Source organism: Aythya fuligula, chromosome 2, assembly GCF_009819795.1.
Source record: "Aythya fuligula isolate bAytFul2 chromosome 2, bAytFul2.pri, whole genome shotgun sequence".
NCBI lineage: Eukaryota > Metazoa > Chordata > Aves > Anseriformes > Anatidae > Aythya > Aythya fuligula.
The window spans coordinates 43,511,208-43,525,524 of NC_045560.1; the positions used below are offsets into that span (position 1 = coordinate 43,511,208).

General features: G+C 38.8%; 1 protein-coding gene across 1 annotated transcript in view; it reads right to left on the reverse strand.

Moving 5' to 3' along the window:
- OSBPL10 (oxysterol binding protein like 10) overlaps nucleotides 1-14,317 on the reverse strand; it is a gene marked incomplete at its 5' end in the record, with an annotated part of 107,545 nt that overhangs the window by 43,955 nt on the left and 49,273 nt on the right. Inside the window, one exon of the mRNA XM_032181021.1 lies at nucleotides 2,499-2,709. Coding sequence (XP_032036912.1) covers nucleotides 2,499-2,709 — 211 coding nt within the window. The remainder of the gene's footprint in view (nucleotides 1-2,498; nucleotides 2,710-14,317) is intronic.

Consider the following 14,317-nt stretch of genomic DNA (forward strand, 5'->3'; position numbering starts at 1 on the left):
GATGCTATGTAGCAGGTAATGATGGCACTTGGATGGAAACATTTGGCGATATATTGAACAAGGCCATCACATCATCCTGGAAAGATGTTTTAGACTTTCTATCAGATGAACATATGGCTTTTAACCTAACAAGTCATTTTCACCTGACCGTACCAGGAGGTGATAATAAAGGTCACCGTTTGGTTGCTCCTTCTGGATATGCAATTAAAAAAAATTCACCTGGAGGACACAGAATCAAAATGAAATATATCATCTCTCAGAGTTAGAGTTTGCTAGATTACTTAAAGGCATTAGTCTGATTAGGTACGAGTTTATTCAGCTTTGATGACTCTGAAACTCTACCAACTCAGCAGAAACGTTAAGTCCACCAAAGTACGCCTGAGCAAGATTAACTGGGTAGGAAAATCAGTAATCAAGACTTTCATGCCAGGTTCTTTCAGGCAACTGTGTTGCATAACAAGTCCTGGGGAAAAGAAAAGGAAGAAAAAGTAGTAATTTCACAGATTTTTGAGGGAGAATAGTCTAAATATTTCAGCAGCTTTTAGTTCCCCCCTCTCTCCCTCTGTCTCCCTCTCTCTAAATTACATACCAAATAAGCACACCTACACACTGAAGGATTAACTGTTTGCATTCGGGTTCTCACAGTTACACTGAAGATGCTGATATGAACAAGTGCTACAGAATTTCAGTTCCTGAAAGAATTCTCGTACAACTTTAAAGTCTAAAGGGAAAACAAACAAATAAGAATACTTATTAAATTTTGTTAAGTCCTTTATAATAGCAGCTTTCAACATTTTTAGGGGAGGGAGAAGGGATTAAAAAAGGGAACCCCTTTAAGCGAGTACTAGTGTTATATTTGTTTTTCCCTGCTATTGTGCACAGATCTGCAAAAATCATTATCAAGTCAAAACACAGCACTGATTTAACAGAAGATTACTTGGACAGAGATTCAAGGGCATGTACGACTCAAGTCATCTATCTCTGACAGTTCACTTAGATCACACGGACATGAAAAACAACCCCCAGGGACTTTGAAACTGGAAAGTGACTTTTCTTTGAAGGATGCTTTTCATCTTTGATCCAACCCATTCTCTTTTGAAATGACATTATATCAAAGAATTCAATTAAAGGCACTTTATCATTACTATTAAGATATGTGCAAGTTTTCTGCATTTTTTAAGTTAAAACCAGAATACAGTATTGTGTTGTTGTTGTTCATTTACTTTACTCTCTGAAATATATCAGAATCTGGATTAGGGAAGTCACAATATGCCATAGTATAGGCATCAAAGTTTTTAACTGTCTTTTGGTTGTTGTTGTTGTTTTTTTTTGTTTGTTTGTTTTTGTTAGTGGTAGTAGTGGGTTTGTTTGTTGGTTGGTTGGTAGTTGTTTTGTTTTGTCTTCCTAAGGGCCCTTTTAATGTCATTTCCCTACTTCTCAACTGACCCTTTCACATTTCTATTTTCCCCACAGTGGGAATTCATCAGAAGGATTCTTCTTACTCAGTTGTCTCAGCAGCCCTGAGGGCATATCCTGCCCTGTAATAAACTTTCTGCAAATAAGAATGTTTTGTCTTTTTGATTTCCAGTACTTTTGTGTGTTTTTCTTCATGTTTTGTTCTTTAAGGGCCTACTTGAAGTTGGATTATGTTGTTGATTTACCTACAAAAAAACATAAAAAGCCACCCCATTTCCAGAAAAGCCACCCCATTTTTGCTGCTGCTCCTCCTCCTCCACTTATATCATGTCCTGCTCCTGTGCTTACACTAGGCAGTCTACCCCTGAGAAAACAATGACCATCCTTTCAGAAAGGTCTGACTTCCTATATTATTGATAGAGTCCTACAACTGTGTGAATTAAAAAAATTGAGCTGCATGAGGACTTGGGAGGTTCATGCCTGCAATGCAGAATCACACAGTTTTGACTTTTTAGGTTCATAAAAATTTGACAGCATTTTATTTTTATATATATATATATTTTTTTTTTTTAATAGAAACATGGAGATCTCTTCCCAGACTTAAATAAAACCACTTATAAAACCACTAATTGGAATAAATCTACCTCAGCAGGATTAATCTTTTTATGTAAAAAACTAGAAATATGATTTTTCACTGTAACACTGCATTTTTATCAAACACAACTGTATTGTGATTTCAATCTCTACATAAAAATACCAAGCAGGTTCTGCACTGTCTTTAAGAGCAGAGGCTTATCTATCTGTTCTCCATGCCACTTTTTTCCCCCTCCCTGTCTTGCTGTCTTCAAAACCTAATTTCCCCGTGAAGACTTAGGACAACATCTTTTTCCCCTCTTTTCCAATTTCAACATTTTGCAGCTTTTTTTAGGCTAAGAGAAAAATGCTAATACTTGATGCTGCAGAAGCTTACAAGCTGCTCAATCCGACTGCTCTTTGAGGAAGGGTTCATTTTGCCTTCTTCAGTAGCATAACAAAAAACCCTAAGGCATGTAAAAAAAATACCCAAGAGCGCTTGTGCTCACCTGATGAGAGTGACCTGTTATGGTGCTGGCCCACTTGATGCATGCTTTGCTGTAATAGAGTCAGGCATTCTCCAAGGCAGCTCAGGGTGGCAGCAGAGGTAGCTTTTAAAAGCAGCAAGTCCTGATCCAAGGCAGAAAGGGGTCCAGAACTTGGGAGAGCTTCGATGGCTTGTACGAGATTCTTCTGTTGTCCCTCAACTTGACTCATCATCTGTAAAGGTGCAAAAACATCTGATGCCATAGGAAATATCACAACGTAGCTGTTAAATTCCTACAGGTTGATGTAGTAACTAAATGTAAAGAACAACAAATGAACGTTCATGTTATGATGCAAATATACCATAAATTTACCTACAAAAACAAAGGGCTTGAGACTACCAAAGACCTGTGAAAACGTCAAGACTATGTTAGAGAAAATAGTCTCTTAAAGTAGTAGGTTCCTGGTAGGTGTAATAGCAACTCATACTTTCTGGAAGTATTTAAGGAAACATACGAAAATTCTACTTCCTTCTCTGTTTCCAATTTAGACTTGAATTTTCTTTCCTAGGTCCATGACCTGAGACACCCACAGAAGATACAGCATCCATCTTCTTCCTTTCCTACATGAAACATCTAGTCACAGTTTAAGAACAAACATTTTTCATTTCTCAAGCATTGGTAAGGAATTATTTTGAAAAAATAAGGTGACTTGGAAGTTTACAGGCATTGCCATAGGATGCAACTTAGAATACTTATTTACTATCAGATATGAATACCAGCTGTCGGGAAGAAAGTTAATCTGTTTCTAGATTTGAACCAACCAGACAAAGATAAAATGCACGCTTGTAGAGCAGATAAAAACATTGTATGAGCAGGCTGTTCTTTAAATAAACTGGCAAGCTTCCAAAAATCCTTCCTATAACTAAAAGAAAAAGATGTTTAAAAAATCTGTTTTTACAGCTTTTCATAAATTATACATGCATACGATGGGACTCTCTCATACTTACCGTTCCTTAAGATAAGAAAACACCTTCATGTACCACACCACACTTGGGAGTATCTTTGAAATAATCATGCCTGTAACTACAATCATACACATTTGAGACAAAACTCAAATTCATTCTGGACCTTTTCTTTAACGTACTGACTTATGTATATATACAGCTTATGTCTAAAGAGCCAGAGTTACGTATCTCATCTCAAAAATAATTTGAGGATTGCGTCAGCCTTCCGGACATCTCGAAGTGGTGGTGTTTTATCCCCACAAGTTTGTCTACTGATCAGATACCCTAACAAAGACAAGTTATGGGCACACATAAAGCTGATTTTAAACATAAGATTGCAAATCTCTTATTGCCAAACGATGTAAAGTACTTACATCCAACTCCCAAATATCAAGCTCTCACTCAATTACAGAGAAGATCCACACCATCTAAGTAATGACTTTGCTTAAGACATTGCAATCTTTCTTCAATAATGCAGCATCACACTTCTTCCCTTCCACACCCTTTGGCAAGATATAGCAGAAAGGATATATACTACCAGACAGAAAACTCAGTTAACAAGAACAGAGTTGCTTAGTATCTTTTTCTGCTGCAGGTGCAAGATCTATCAATATAAACCCAAGGTTCAATTACCCGTGGGAGTCCATGCTGAATAACGGTTGCCATGTGTTGAACTCTCTTAAAAATCTCATTTTCCAATCTTTCTATTTTCAGTATAACCGCAGGCTCACGATCCTAAAAGGCGGATGAAATAGTAGAAATAACCTACCAATCCTCTTGCCAGACTGATACAAGAGAAAAGTCCTTTTACATTCTCAAAAGCTTGCAGCACCCTAAAAAACAGCTTCCTAGAAAATACAGAAAGATGATATCATGTGCCAGCTATTCCACCCAAACTCCAACCAATGTGAAGAAAGGGCTGGAGGGCAGAAATTTTTATGTGTGTTTCTAGAGTGGAACTTTTAAGCTAAACATGAAGGTTATTCCATGATTGTCTTCTTATTACTTCTCTTCCTCCCCTTCTCTTTTGCTAAATCTGATGTTTTTACATAATCTAAGAAACTGCTATTTGAAGATTACATGCTTTGAAAAAAAAAAAAAAGATCAATTTTAATAGGTTTATGAAGCATGCAAATTCAATCTCACAGCTAAAGTTCAAGCTCTAATCATGGCGAGAGATAAATCGAAGTCCAACTCCTTCAGCAATTCAAATGAATCTCATACGTGGCCGTGATCACAGAACGTCAATGCTGCTGGCAGTCACCACGCGATCCATCACATTAACTGCAGAGTTCCTGTACCAGCACACTGACCCCCAAAATATGTTGGCTTAATTATTACAAGGTTCATGTAACAGAGTGGATTTTTCTCTAATGCAACAATTTCTAGATTAAATCCCTGAAGAAAGCATTTCAAGGAAGGCACTTTGGATTGGGGCACCTATGCTGCACGTAACACAACAGTCATCATCTCTTCTCTAATACAGGCAACCAATAACCCAGCCAGCTCAGAGCACACGAGGAGGCTGGTGGGACACTATAAGGTCAAAATAAATTTATAACCTGGTTACGTATATGAAAGGTATCGCATTATAAAGTCACAGAGTGATAAAAGGCGGTTTATTTTGCTAAAATGTGCGATAACAGTGAGCTAGATGCAGTCTGGAAAATTCAGGATCTTGAGATGCTCCTTCTTAAGAAAACTATTTTAAACATAACGTCTTCCTAAAAAGAATAATTTCACTGAAAAAGAAGAAAAAAAAAAAAACTTACAGGTTTACACTCGAGTTTCTCAAAAGCTTTCAAAAAAAGTCTAAACACTGTAAACAACAAATTCAAGCTCCATTTGTCCAACCTACTGTAATGTGAAAAGTGTATGATGAACATCATGATTTTTCATTATTATTATTGTCTTTTTGAAGCATGGTTTGCTTCCCATAGCCTCCCTACACTGCGCTAAGTATACCAATTAATAAGTTCATATTGAGTACACTTGAAAAGGAAGAATGGAAACTCAACTCAAAGATTAAATACTCATCCTTGCAAACAAATTATAACAGAATTAAGTGAAAGGCTGTTGAAGGAAGCTACATAAGAAACTTAGTTTAATTCCCTGCTGAAAATTAAAATGCTGAGATCTTAACAGTTAGCATTTAAAAACAGCGGCCAAAGCTTTAGAAGAAGCCGAAGTGTTATAGGTTTGGTGAGTTTTATTTGTGAAGTAACTGCAAAATCCAGAAAGACTGGAAGGAGCTGTGCTCTCAGGTTATTGCCAAAAAAAGAATCAATCTTATGCAGATTTTTACAGTAAGATGTGCACAGTCAATTTTAATTCCATTTGTCAGAAAAGAGAATTAGACAGAGTACGACAAAGGCAGCCAGGATAAGCACCTTTAGGAACTGCCCGAACCTCAGGTTGTGCTCCAGTTTTGAGAAGTCACACACCACGTACCTGAGCTCCAGAGCACAGAGGGTCCCTTCAAAGCCAAAACAAAAACCAGACCAGCACAGACACACACACTCACGTAAGTGAGCCACACTCCCCTATAAAAAGAGCTCAGGAAAACAAATTGAAGGTATGGCTGGGAGTCGATGGATCACATTCTCCCTGAAGACTGTGCAATAAAATTGAATGGAAAATTGCTTCCCTCCCTTTCCCATCCTGAACAAGACTGTGAAGTTGAAACCCTTTCTGATACTTTGAAGCAACTGAAATATTTTGTTTTCATCTCTGTGCAATCACTTTTCATACTTTCTATTTTCTTTGTTAGAAATAGCATACATTTCCAAGGATCTGCTTCCACAGGAAAATAAAAATCCAAAATAACATTTCCATTTTCCCCTTCCTTGCTTAAAGGGCAAATATATTCTTATACATCTAAGAGAAGAACGTAAGATAAACTGATCGCAGAGCTTAGGAAATGTTTGGAAAAAGTGACTGAATGTTTGCAGTTAGCACCTAGCCCCAAGCTCTACAGCCTAGAGTTAAATTCTTCCCAGTTTACAATAAAAAGTAAATAAAAACAATTGTTTACTCTCCCTTTATCAAAAATGAAGTATCGTTGTGGGTCTTAATATTCTCTACCTGACCTAAAGTTAGCTTGAAAGAGGCCTTTTTAATTCATCCTTTCCATGCTACCTGCTGGCAATGTTTCTATGCAACATTAGAGCTGTGGTAAAAGCAACTGTTCAAGGTGCCTGAAGCAGCAGAAGACACCAAGAACAGCAGCTCCTCTGTAGGATTCAAAGCATTAGAAGTTGACAAGCATTTACTGCTCATGTGCATGGCTTACTCTTTTAGCCATCTTCAGCTTGCAGTAGGAGAGCACAAGTAGACCACATTGTATGTTTCCTATTAACAGTTATTCCTGAAGCTGGAAGGAGATGCAGACCTTTTAGCCAGCCAGAAATTCTCCGATACTGTCAGCATTCCTCTGGGTAACACCACCCATGAAGAAAGCTGCCACTTGACAACACCTTCACAGAAAACCAAACAACAGCAATTACCTCTGACATTTGCCTCAGTAGGTCATCCACCCTCTACTGCTTGCTCCAAAACAGCCCCTTCCCAGCTGCTTTTGCTGCCTGCTTCCTCCCCTCCCCAAACCATCCTACACCCTGTGTGATTCGTGTGGTTGCTTTCCCTACTTACCCAGTCACAGCGACTGCCAACTACTCATTGCAGCTGGTATTCCACCTCCTGGATCTTCCTCTTGTGAACACGCTGCCAACGTTATATGGCACCATATCATTACGTAACGAGATCCCAAACAAATCAGTAACTAGAAATGACTCTGTTCTCAGGGTCGCCCGGACAGTATAGGCTTTGAGACGTATTTTTTTTGCGAATCCAGAACATTTCAGACACATTAAGAAGAATGAAGAGTCTTTCATACTGTAAATTAGCTAAAATTAGCAACTAAAAATTAATTTAAGAAATAATCAAGAAAAATTGAGGTGTTATTTCTGTGCTAGAAGAAAAATTACAGTAATTCAATATTTTGTTAACGTACTAGATGATATATTAATCTTTCCCAAACAGAGAAATCGTATTAGAAACCTGAACAGCAATTTTGATTTAAGGTTTCAATTTGTTTCTGAAACTACAGAGAGAGAAAATCCCAATTATGAAGCCTAATAATAAACTCTTTTAAAGATTTTTGTCCTCCTATCCTAGAACAAAGATAAACTGGAACTTCAAAAGGATGAAAACTGAACAGCCACACACAAATGAAGAGCATATGACTGCCTCTGACATGGTTTCATCTACATTGGAAATGCTCGTTATCTCCAGGACTAACAGACCTAAGTCTGTTTGTCTGGCCCAGATGGGTATTACGATAATCGGAACATCTTTATTTCTACAATTACTGACCTTACAGGACTTCACCAAACTAGCAGCACATCACAACAACCTAAAGCAAAAAACAACTTTACATCATTTACCAAACTGCCCAATTCACAGGATTCTCAGGGGCATCCTAAGACACAGTGATTTCAAGCTCCCTGAAGCCAAAGAAGAATGACATCAGCCATATTACATCAAAGGGTAAGCAAACATTCTCCCTCTTCCTCATACAGGCCATACAGAGCATAGCAAGAAAACAGGGTCATCAATCCTGTTCTCATTTATGAAGATTTAAATACTAGAGACCGTCCTACCTCTCTTTGGAATATATAACTTGAGGAAGATTATTCAGACCTTCCCAGGACTGAATACATCATCTGACATACACACGAGCAATTTATATTTTAGCATGTGCAATTTTCCTTTTTGGAATTGATCTTCACACATATTGAATCATTTTATAGTAGGTATTACAATACTCCTACCCATGCGTACAACAAAAAAAAAAAATCCAAAACACTCCAGAGAAGGAAAATATTCTTTTAGCAGCACTAAGAACCCACAGAAATTCTATGTTGTCAAGTTGTGACATGCTAGAAATCATTCATCAAGGACACATTTAGCTCTATCAGTTAATACCACTCTTTCTCGACTTACTGTTCTCTGCGTGGGCTGTCAGTAATACCACCACTAGCAGCACATTGGCTGCCTAGTCACCTCTGGGCATTTTCTCTGGAAGATTTAATGCAGTAATTTTTATTTTTAAAACCTTTCCATTGCTGACAGTAGGCAAGTTGAAAACAATCATAAAGAAAACTCGGAAAATAAACACAATGCTAATATGAAAAAGAGAGCATCTGTTAAAAAAAAAAAAAAAATGTTGTGGGAAAAGCTTTGGACATTTAAATAGTAATGCAGGAATTCAACGCAAATCACTTTCTTACCAACCCTAAGTCAAGTTGCATTTTTGAGAGGTTTACTGCCTTCAAAGGCAAGGAAGGCGCCAAAATGCTTCTTCATTGTTTTCTTTCTGTTATATGAAAACATGATTTCTTGCTCTCCCTTTCTCTCTCTCTCTCACACACACACACAAATACTTTCTGGTATATTAGTTTCTTGCTTTTAGAGAATCATAACACAAGAAAAACATTATGAAAGCCATCAGGAAAGGACACAAGTAGAAGCCAGCTTTTGAAACCATCCTTAATTAGGTCATAAGTGATAGGAGTGCAGACCTTGGTTCTCATTTTTAAAAAAGCAAATATCACAGAGTTGTGTTTTTCTTTTTTTTTTTCCTCTTTTGTTTAATATAAAACGCTGCTTTTCTTAAAAAAAGGAAGCAGACGTGTAAAGGAAGAGAATCAAGTCCACAGAGAAAAAATGAAAACCTTCTAAATCATTGCAAACCCAATGCATTGGGTTGCCACGAAAGCCTAACAGTCATTGATTCTGACCTTGAGAAAGATTTCTTGCTTGACCTAGATATCAACAATCTTGATCCAGATATCACCAACAACAATATGAACTGGCATCATATGAAAATTAAAGGTTAAAACAGACAACTAATATATACATACCAAAGCATAATAGATTCATTTGATATATACTTGGGACAAGTAAGACAAACACGTGGAACTCCAATGTCACCACAGTAACTGTACAAGCCATTAATCTCACATATTATCCAACAATACAGCACAATTTCAGAATTCCCACACAGGATTTCCTTGAAGCTTTCCTACTTTCAACTATTTATTCTGAAAAGGGAAAGAGCATAAACATACATGCAAAAAAATGACTAATAAAAATCACTTGCTTTTTTTAGCTTGCTTCCAACCACATCTACAGAATTCAGTGCTGTCAATCACCAGCTCAGAAGGTCTACCTCTCCTATGAAAAGTCTCTTAAATTAAGATAACTTCTACAGCTGCAGTAAAATGCGGGTTTTTTCCCCCCCAATTTAATGCATTTTTATTTTGAGTTAAGCATTAATACCTAACCACAGCAAAGCAAGATAATTTTTGCTTGGGCTTAATTTCTGAAAAGTGTTCTGACTCCCTCAAGGTCACTCAATACATGCATCTTACTGCTTGGCAAAAGAGATTTCCTGATAGGGATTTATAGGCTTCCCCCTTTTCTTCAGTAAAGTCACACCCATAAATATTTTAATAGGATTCCATCAATAGCACACAAACTAGGAAGGCAAATTAGAGCTTAATATATAACTAAAGTGAAAGAGATTTACACAGCAGTTGTTGCTAAAGGCACTGCAATCTATAACACTGATCTCTTATAAGGAGTATTTTGCATTTTAGCTCTGAAAATGTCTAGTGTGGAAACACGTACAAGACCAGCTGACCACAAACGTGCTTAAACTAGAAATAAGAGATTTGCATACTTTGCTTACAGTAAAACCTGAAGTTTTAACCAAAAACGGCCTCCTTGAGCTGTGAGCTGAAGGGAAGTCTATCCAAAAAGCTTCAGTCTGGATGAAGACCCACAGTAGCCTCTGTGAACATCACTATGCTAATGAGAAAAACTATTTTATGAAAGGATCCTGGAATACTAAGTGAGATACTCTGAAAGCCTCTTGGAAAGATGGAACCAGATAATGACGTCCATATCAATTGTCCTTTCTTGATTACTCCTTCCCTCCCGTCACAAAGAAAAAGCACGTAATTCTCTATTATTGTCACCTCAGGGTAGCAACCGGCTTGACCTCAATTATTTTAAAGATGCAAACAATGAACAGTGAAATTGGAATGACTCTGTTATGTAATAGTTATTAAGGCTTAGACACACACATCCTATCAATGAAGCTTCAAAGGAGCAAGTTAATTTTCACTTGGCATGCAATTTGCAGACAGAGCCACAAAAAGTGACAGAACAAACAGAACTCTACCTCTGACAATCAGGGTGGCAGATAAGTACCGGGGCACATTTTCTTTTCAATTCTTGCCTCTTCTTTCACAATTCTATTTCTTCCCTTGGAGAAGGAGAAAGAAAAAGAAAAGAAAAAAAAAAAAGAAAAAAAGCCTCCCTACCACCATGTGCTATTCTGTTCTCTTTTCCCTAACCAGAAATCCACATAATATCTGTTAAGGGAGCAACTGAAAAGCCAGTTGCTACATATCTTCATTGTCTCAGCTGACAAAACATAATTTCCTTTGGGGTTTTATTTCGTCTTTTTTGCTCAGTCTTCTCATAGTGCACTCCACAGGGTGGTTCCTTGTGAGGAAACAGAGGAACAAATGTCATTAGGACTGATTCTAAAAGCAGAGCTTGGCTTGGCTGTTTCTCTTCCTTAGCTACTGCTTCCAGTCTGCTGTTTCCATTGATGCTGATGCTGTTCCACTGGTCACCATCACTAGCCACACTTTCAAGCTCCCTTGCTGTTAGTTGCACAGCTACAATAATCAGACTGTATTTTGCAGATCTTCATAGTTTGTTTTTGCCTTTTTTTTTTTTTAGCCCGTGATGGCTGTTGGATATGGAGGGAGAGAGGAAAGGTGGGACAAAGGGTCTTTTTTTGGAGATGTATCTGGAAGCTTTAAATATTAGTAACAAAAGTAATCCACTGTCCTGAGAAATTCTCAAACTTGTGCAATTCAGGAATGCATGAGGAACCACTTCCTTTCCTTCAGTACTTTAAAACAGGCAGCAGATCAGCAAGAAAAGAAGCTGACCTAGCCACCTGTCTCACAAAAACATGTCTCTGTTCAGAACAAAAGCCAGGATATTCTTAACAGATCTAACACCAAAGAGCGTATGAAATCTGTAACAGCACTGAAACACTGGAAGAAAACAAAATTCCTCTGATGGTCAGCTATCTTCAGGCTGTTTCACAGAGCCAATCAGCAAGTCTTCAAATGAGAAGGTTTTTATTTATTTATTTACTAAACTAAGATTTAAGATCCAGCTTCTGTAATAAAATCCAAGGAAAAAAGCCTGATGCAGACAAGCACTGCTCATTGACAGAGTCTACCTCCACAAATCAGGGTGAGCAGGCTGTGCTGCTCTCCCCCTCCGCAGGCTGAGTATCAGTCTAACACTGGTCATTTTGCCACTGGAGGGAGCAGTCTGGGAATCGGTGCCTATTTTTTGCAGGAGATTGAGCTGGTTTTCTTATTTGCCTGTTGTACTAGAGCTCCCTAGGGATACTCCATGCATGTGCAGGTAATGCATGCCATTTGCTGCCTGCAAAAGGTTTGTACCAAAGCACAACTAGTAACTGCTATGTTTCCCCCCCACATCTCTCAAGCTCTTTCCTTGAGTATTTGCTTCTTAATAGTCACTTATTTAGACTTACTGTTTGCTATTAAAGATGACTCAAGGGGAGCAGGGTGTAGGGATCTTGTGGTAAAGGCACAGACAAGAGTAGAAGCACACAGTGGCTGCCAAGGTTGATGGGATATTTTCCCTCTGAGTTGCTCCCAGGGATCAAGAACCAAAAATTGAGAAGCAAAAGGAAAGAGCCTGCAATTTCAAGTAAATCTTGGACAGCAACTGGCTGCCATCCAGCCAAGCAGGAAGCACATTGTTGTATTTTAAACCACAGAATGCAGCACTGAGAACACGGCTTCTGAAAAGCTTCTTGTAGAAAATTAGATTGTTTAATTTTAATATAAGGATTACTTCAATATCTGCAAGTAAAGTCATTAGTTTTAGCGATTAAAATGTTACTCACAAGTTCATTACTCCATGAGCTCTTCTGAACAGCAGCTTTTCTTACATTTCAGAAGGATTACTTCAGTTCAGTTAATAGCTACAGCACAGAACTGGAAAGCATATTTTGATTATTGACAATTAAGGTACATTTGTGAGTATTAAGCATTCAAAAGAATACCTAAAAGGTTGCTGCTAGTCATTAAGTCAACATCAGCAACCACAGAAAAATGCTATTAGTTCACCACTGTATAGCGTATTATTGATAAAAGTAATTTTTTTGTACTTTGAGTAAGATTAGTCTTCAGGAGATAAAAGGTCACATTTCACTGGATTATAAATTTTACATTTCAACACATCGATTTCTGTGGGAAGCTTTGTTTCAGAATACATCACTACCAAATGTATCACTGGATTTTAAAAATAAAAAAAAAAAAAAATGTATCTTATTCTACCACAGAATATATAAACTCACCTATGGCCATACAGAGTAGCCCAGTGTGCCATATAAGCAATTCTCCAAACTTCTGATGGAGATTTCCAGTGTGTCTGTGTTGGGCTTACTTGGCAAGAGTTTGATAGCATGGGGACTTTAGGGGGTGGCTTCTGTGAGAAGAGTCCCAAAGCTGCCCCATATCAGACCAAAGCCAGCTGGCCTGTGCAGGGAGAGGCCCCTGGTGGAGCGGGCTGTCCCCCTGCACCCATGGGTCCCACATGGAGCAGATCTCCACGCTGCAGCCCCCCCATGGGTGGAGGAGCCCCCGGTGGAGCAGGTGGATGTGGCCTGGAGGAGGCTGCGGCCCATGGAGAGCCCCCGCAGGAGCAGGCCCCGGGCCGGAGCTGCAGCCCGCGGGGTACCCGTGGTGGAGCAGCTTGCTCCTGACAGACGGACCCCACGGTATAGACCCCATGTTGGAGCAATTCTTGAAGAACTACCGTCCTTCAGCAGTCTATGGGAAGCCCATGTTGGATCAGTTCAGGAAGGACTGCATCCCGTTGGTGCCCAACGTGGGGACCAAGCTCATGACCCTGGGATTAAGAGTGCCAAGCTCTTCCCTTTCTCATCTATCCTTAATTTACCTTCCTTTCACTCCCCTCCCAGTTAGCTACCTAGCTTGTAGTAGGTGTAAAATAAAAATTTTATTTCTGTCACATCCCACCTCACTTTCATAATCTGGGGAGCCACTGTGCCAGAAAATAACTAGATTTGCTTATAACTACCATGAAGTATGCTTTAAACAACTCTCACACGCACAGTATACAGTGGAATGACCTTCAGTTTTAATCAAAGTAAGTATTAATTCCCCATCTTACAATCAGTTCAGCTCATGTTTTCTGAAAAGCAAGTGAACCGTTACTATCAACGCTATCTGCTCGTGCTGTTCCTGGGCCATAGGGGAAGCCTTGGGATAAAGCATACTCCTTTGGCTTGTGATGCTGCAAATCCACCTAAATTACTAATACAAAGAGCTGCAAATCTACCCTTTGACTTTTCCCACCATCCCAAAGCAGGCTGTCAGCTGGTTTGAAGTTGACATCAGTAACTTCCCAGCACTGAGGTGATTCAACGCACATTGCCATGCTTTTGAGGCAGTTTGTGATGTACTGTAGTATGGGCAAATCGCATTTATACAGCAACTTTTACACAAATTCACGTGCTTTGTGTCTGCCAGCATAGACTTACCAATAAAACTGCAATTGGATAACTGGGGATCTCTGCGAGGAAAAACTGCAAGCACTCAGCCCAGAAGAGAGTAGACATCATCATCAGAACACACTGAGCAATACGTACAAGGATGTAAGACAATGTTTCCTCAGCCAGAG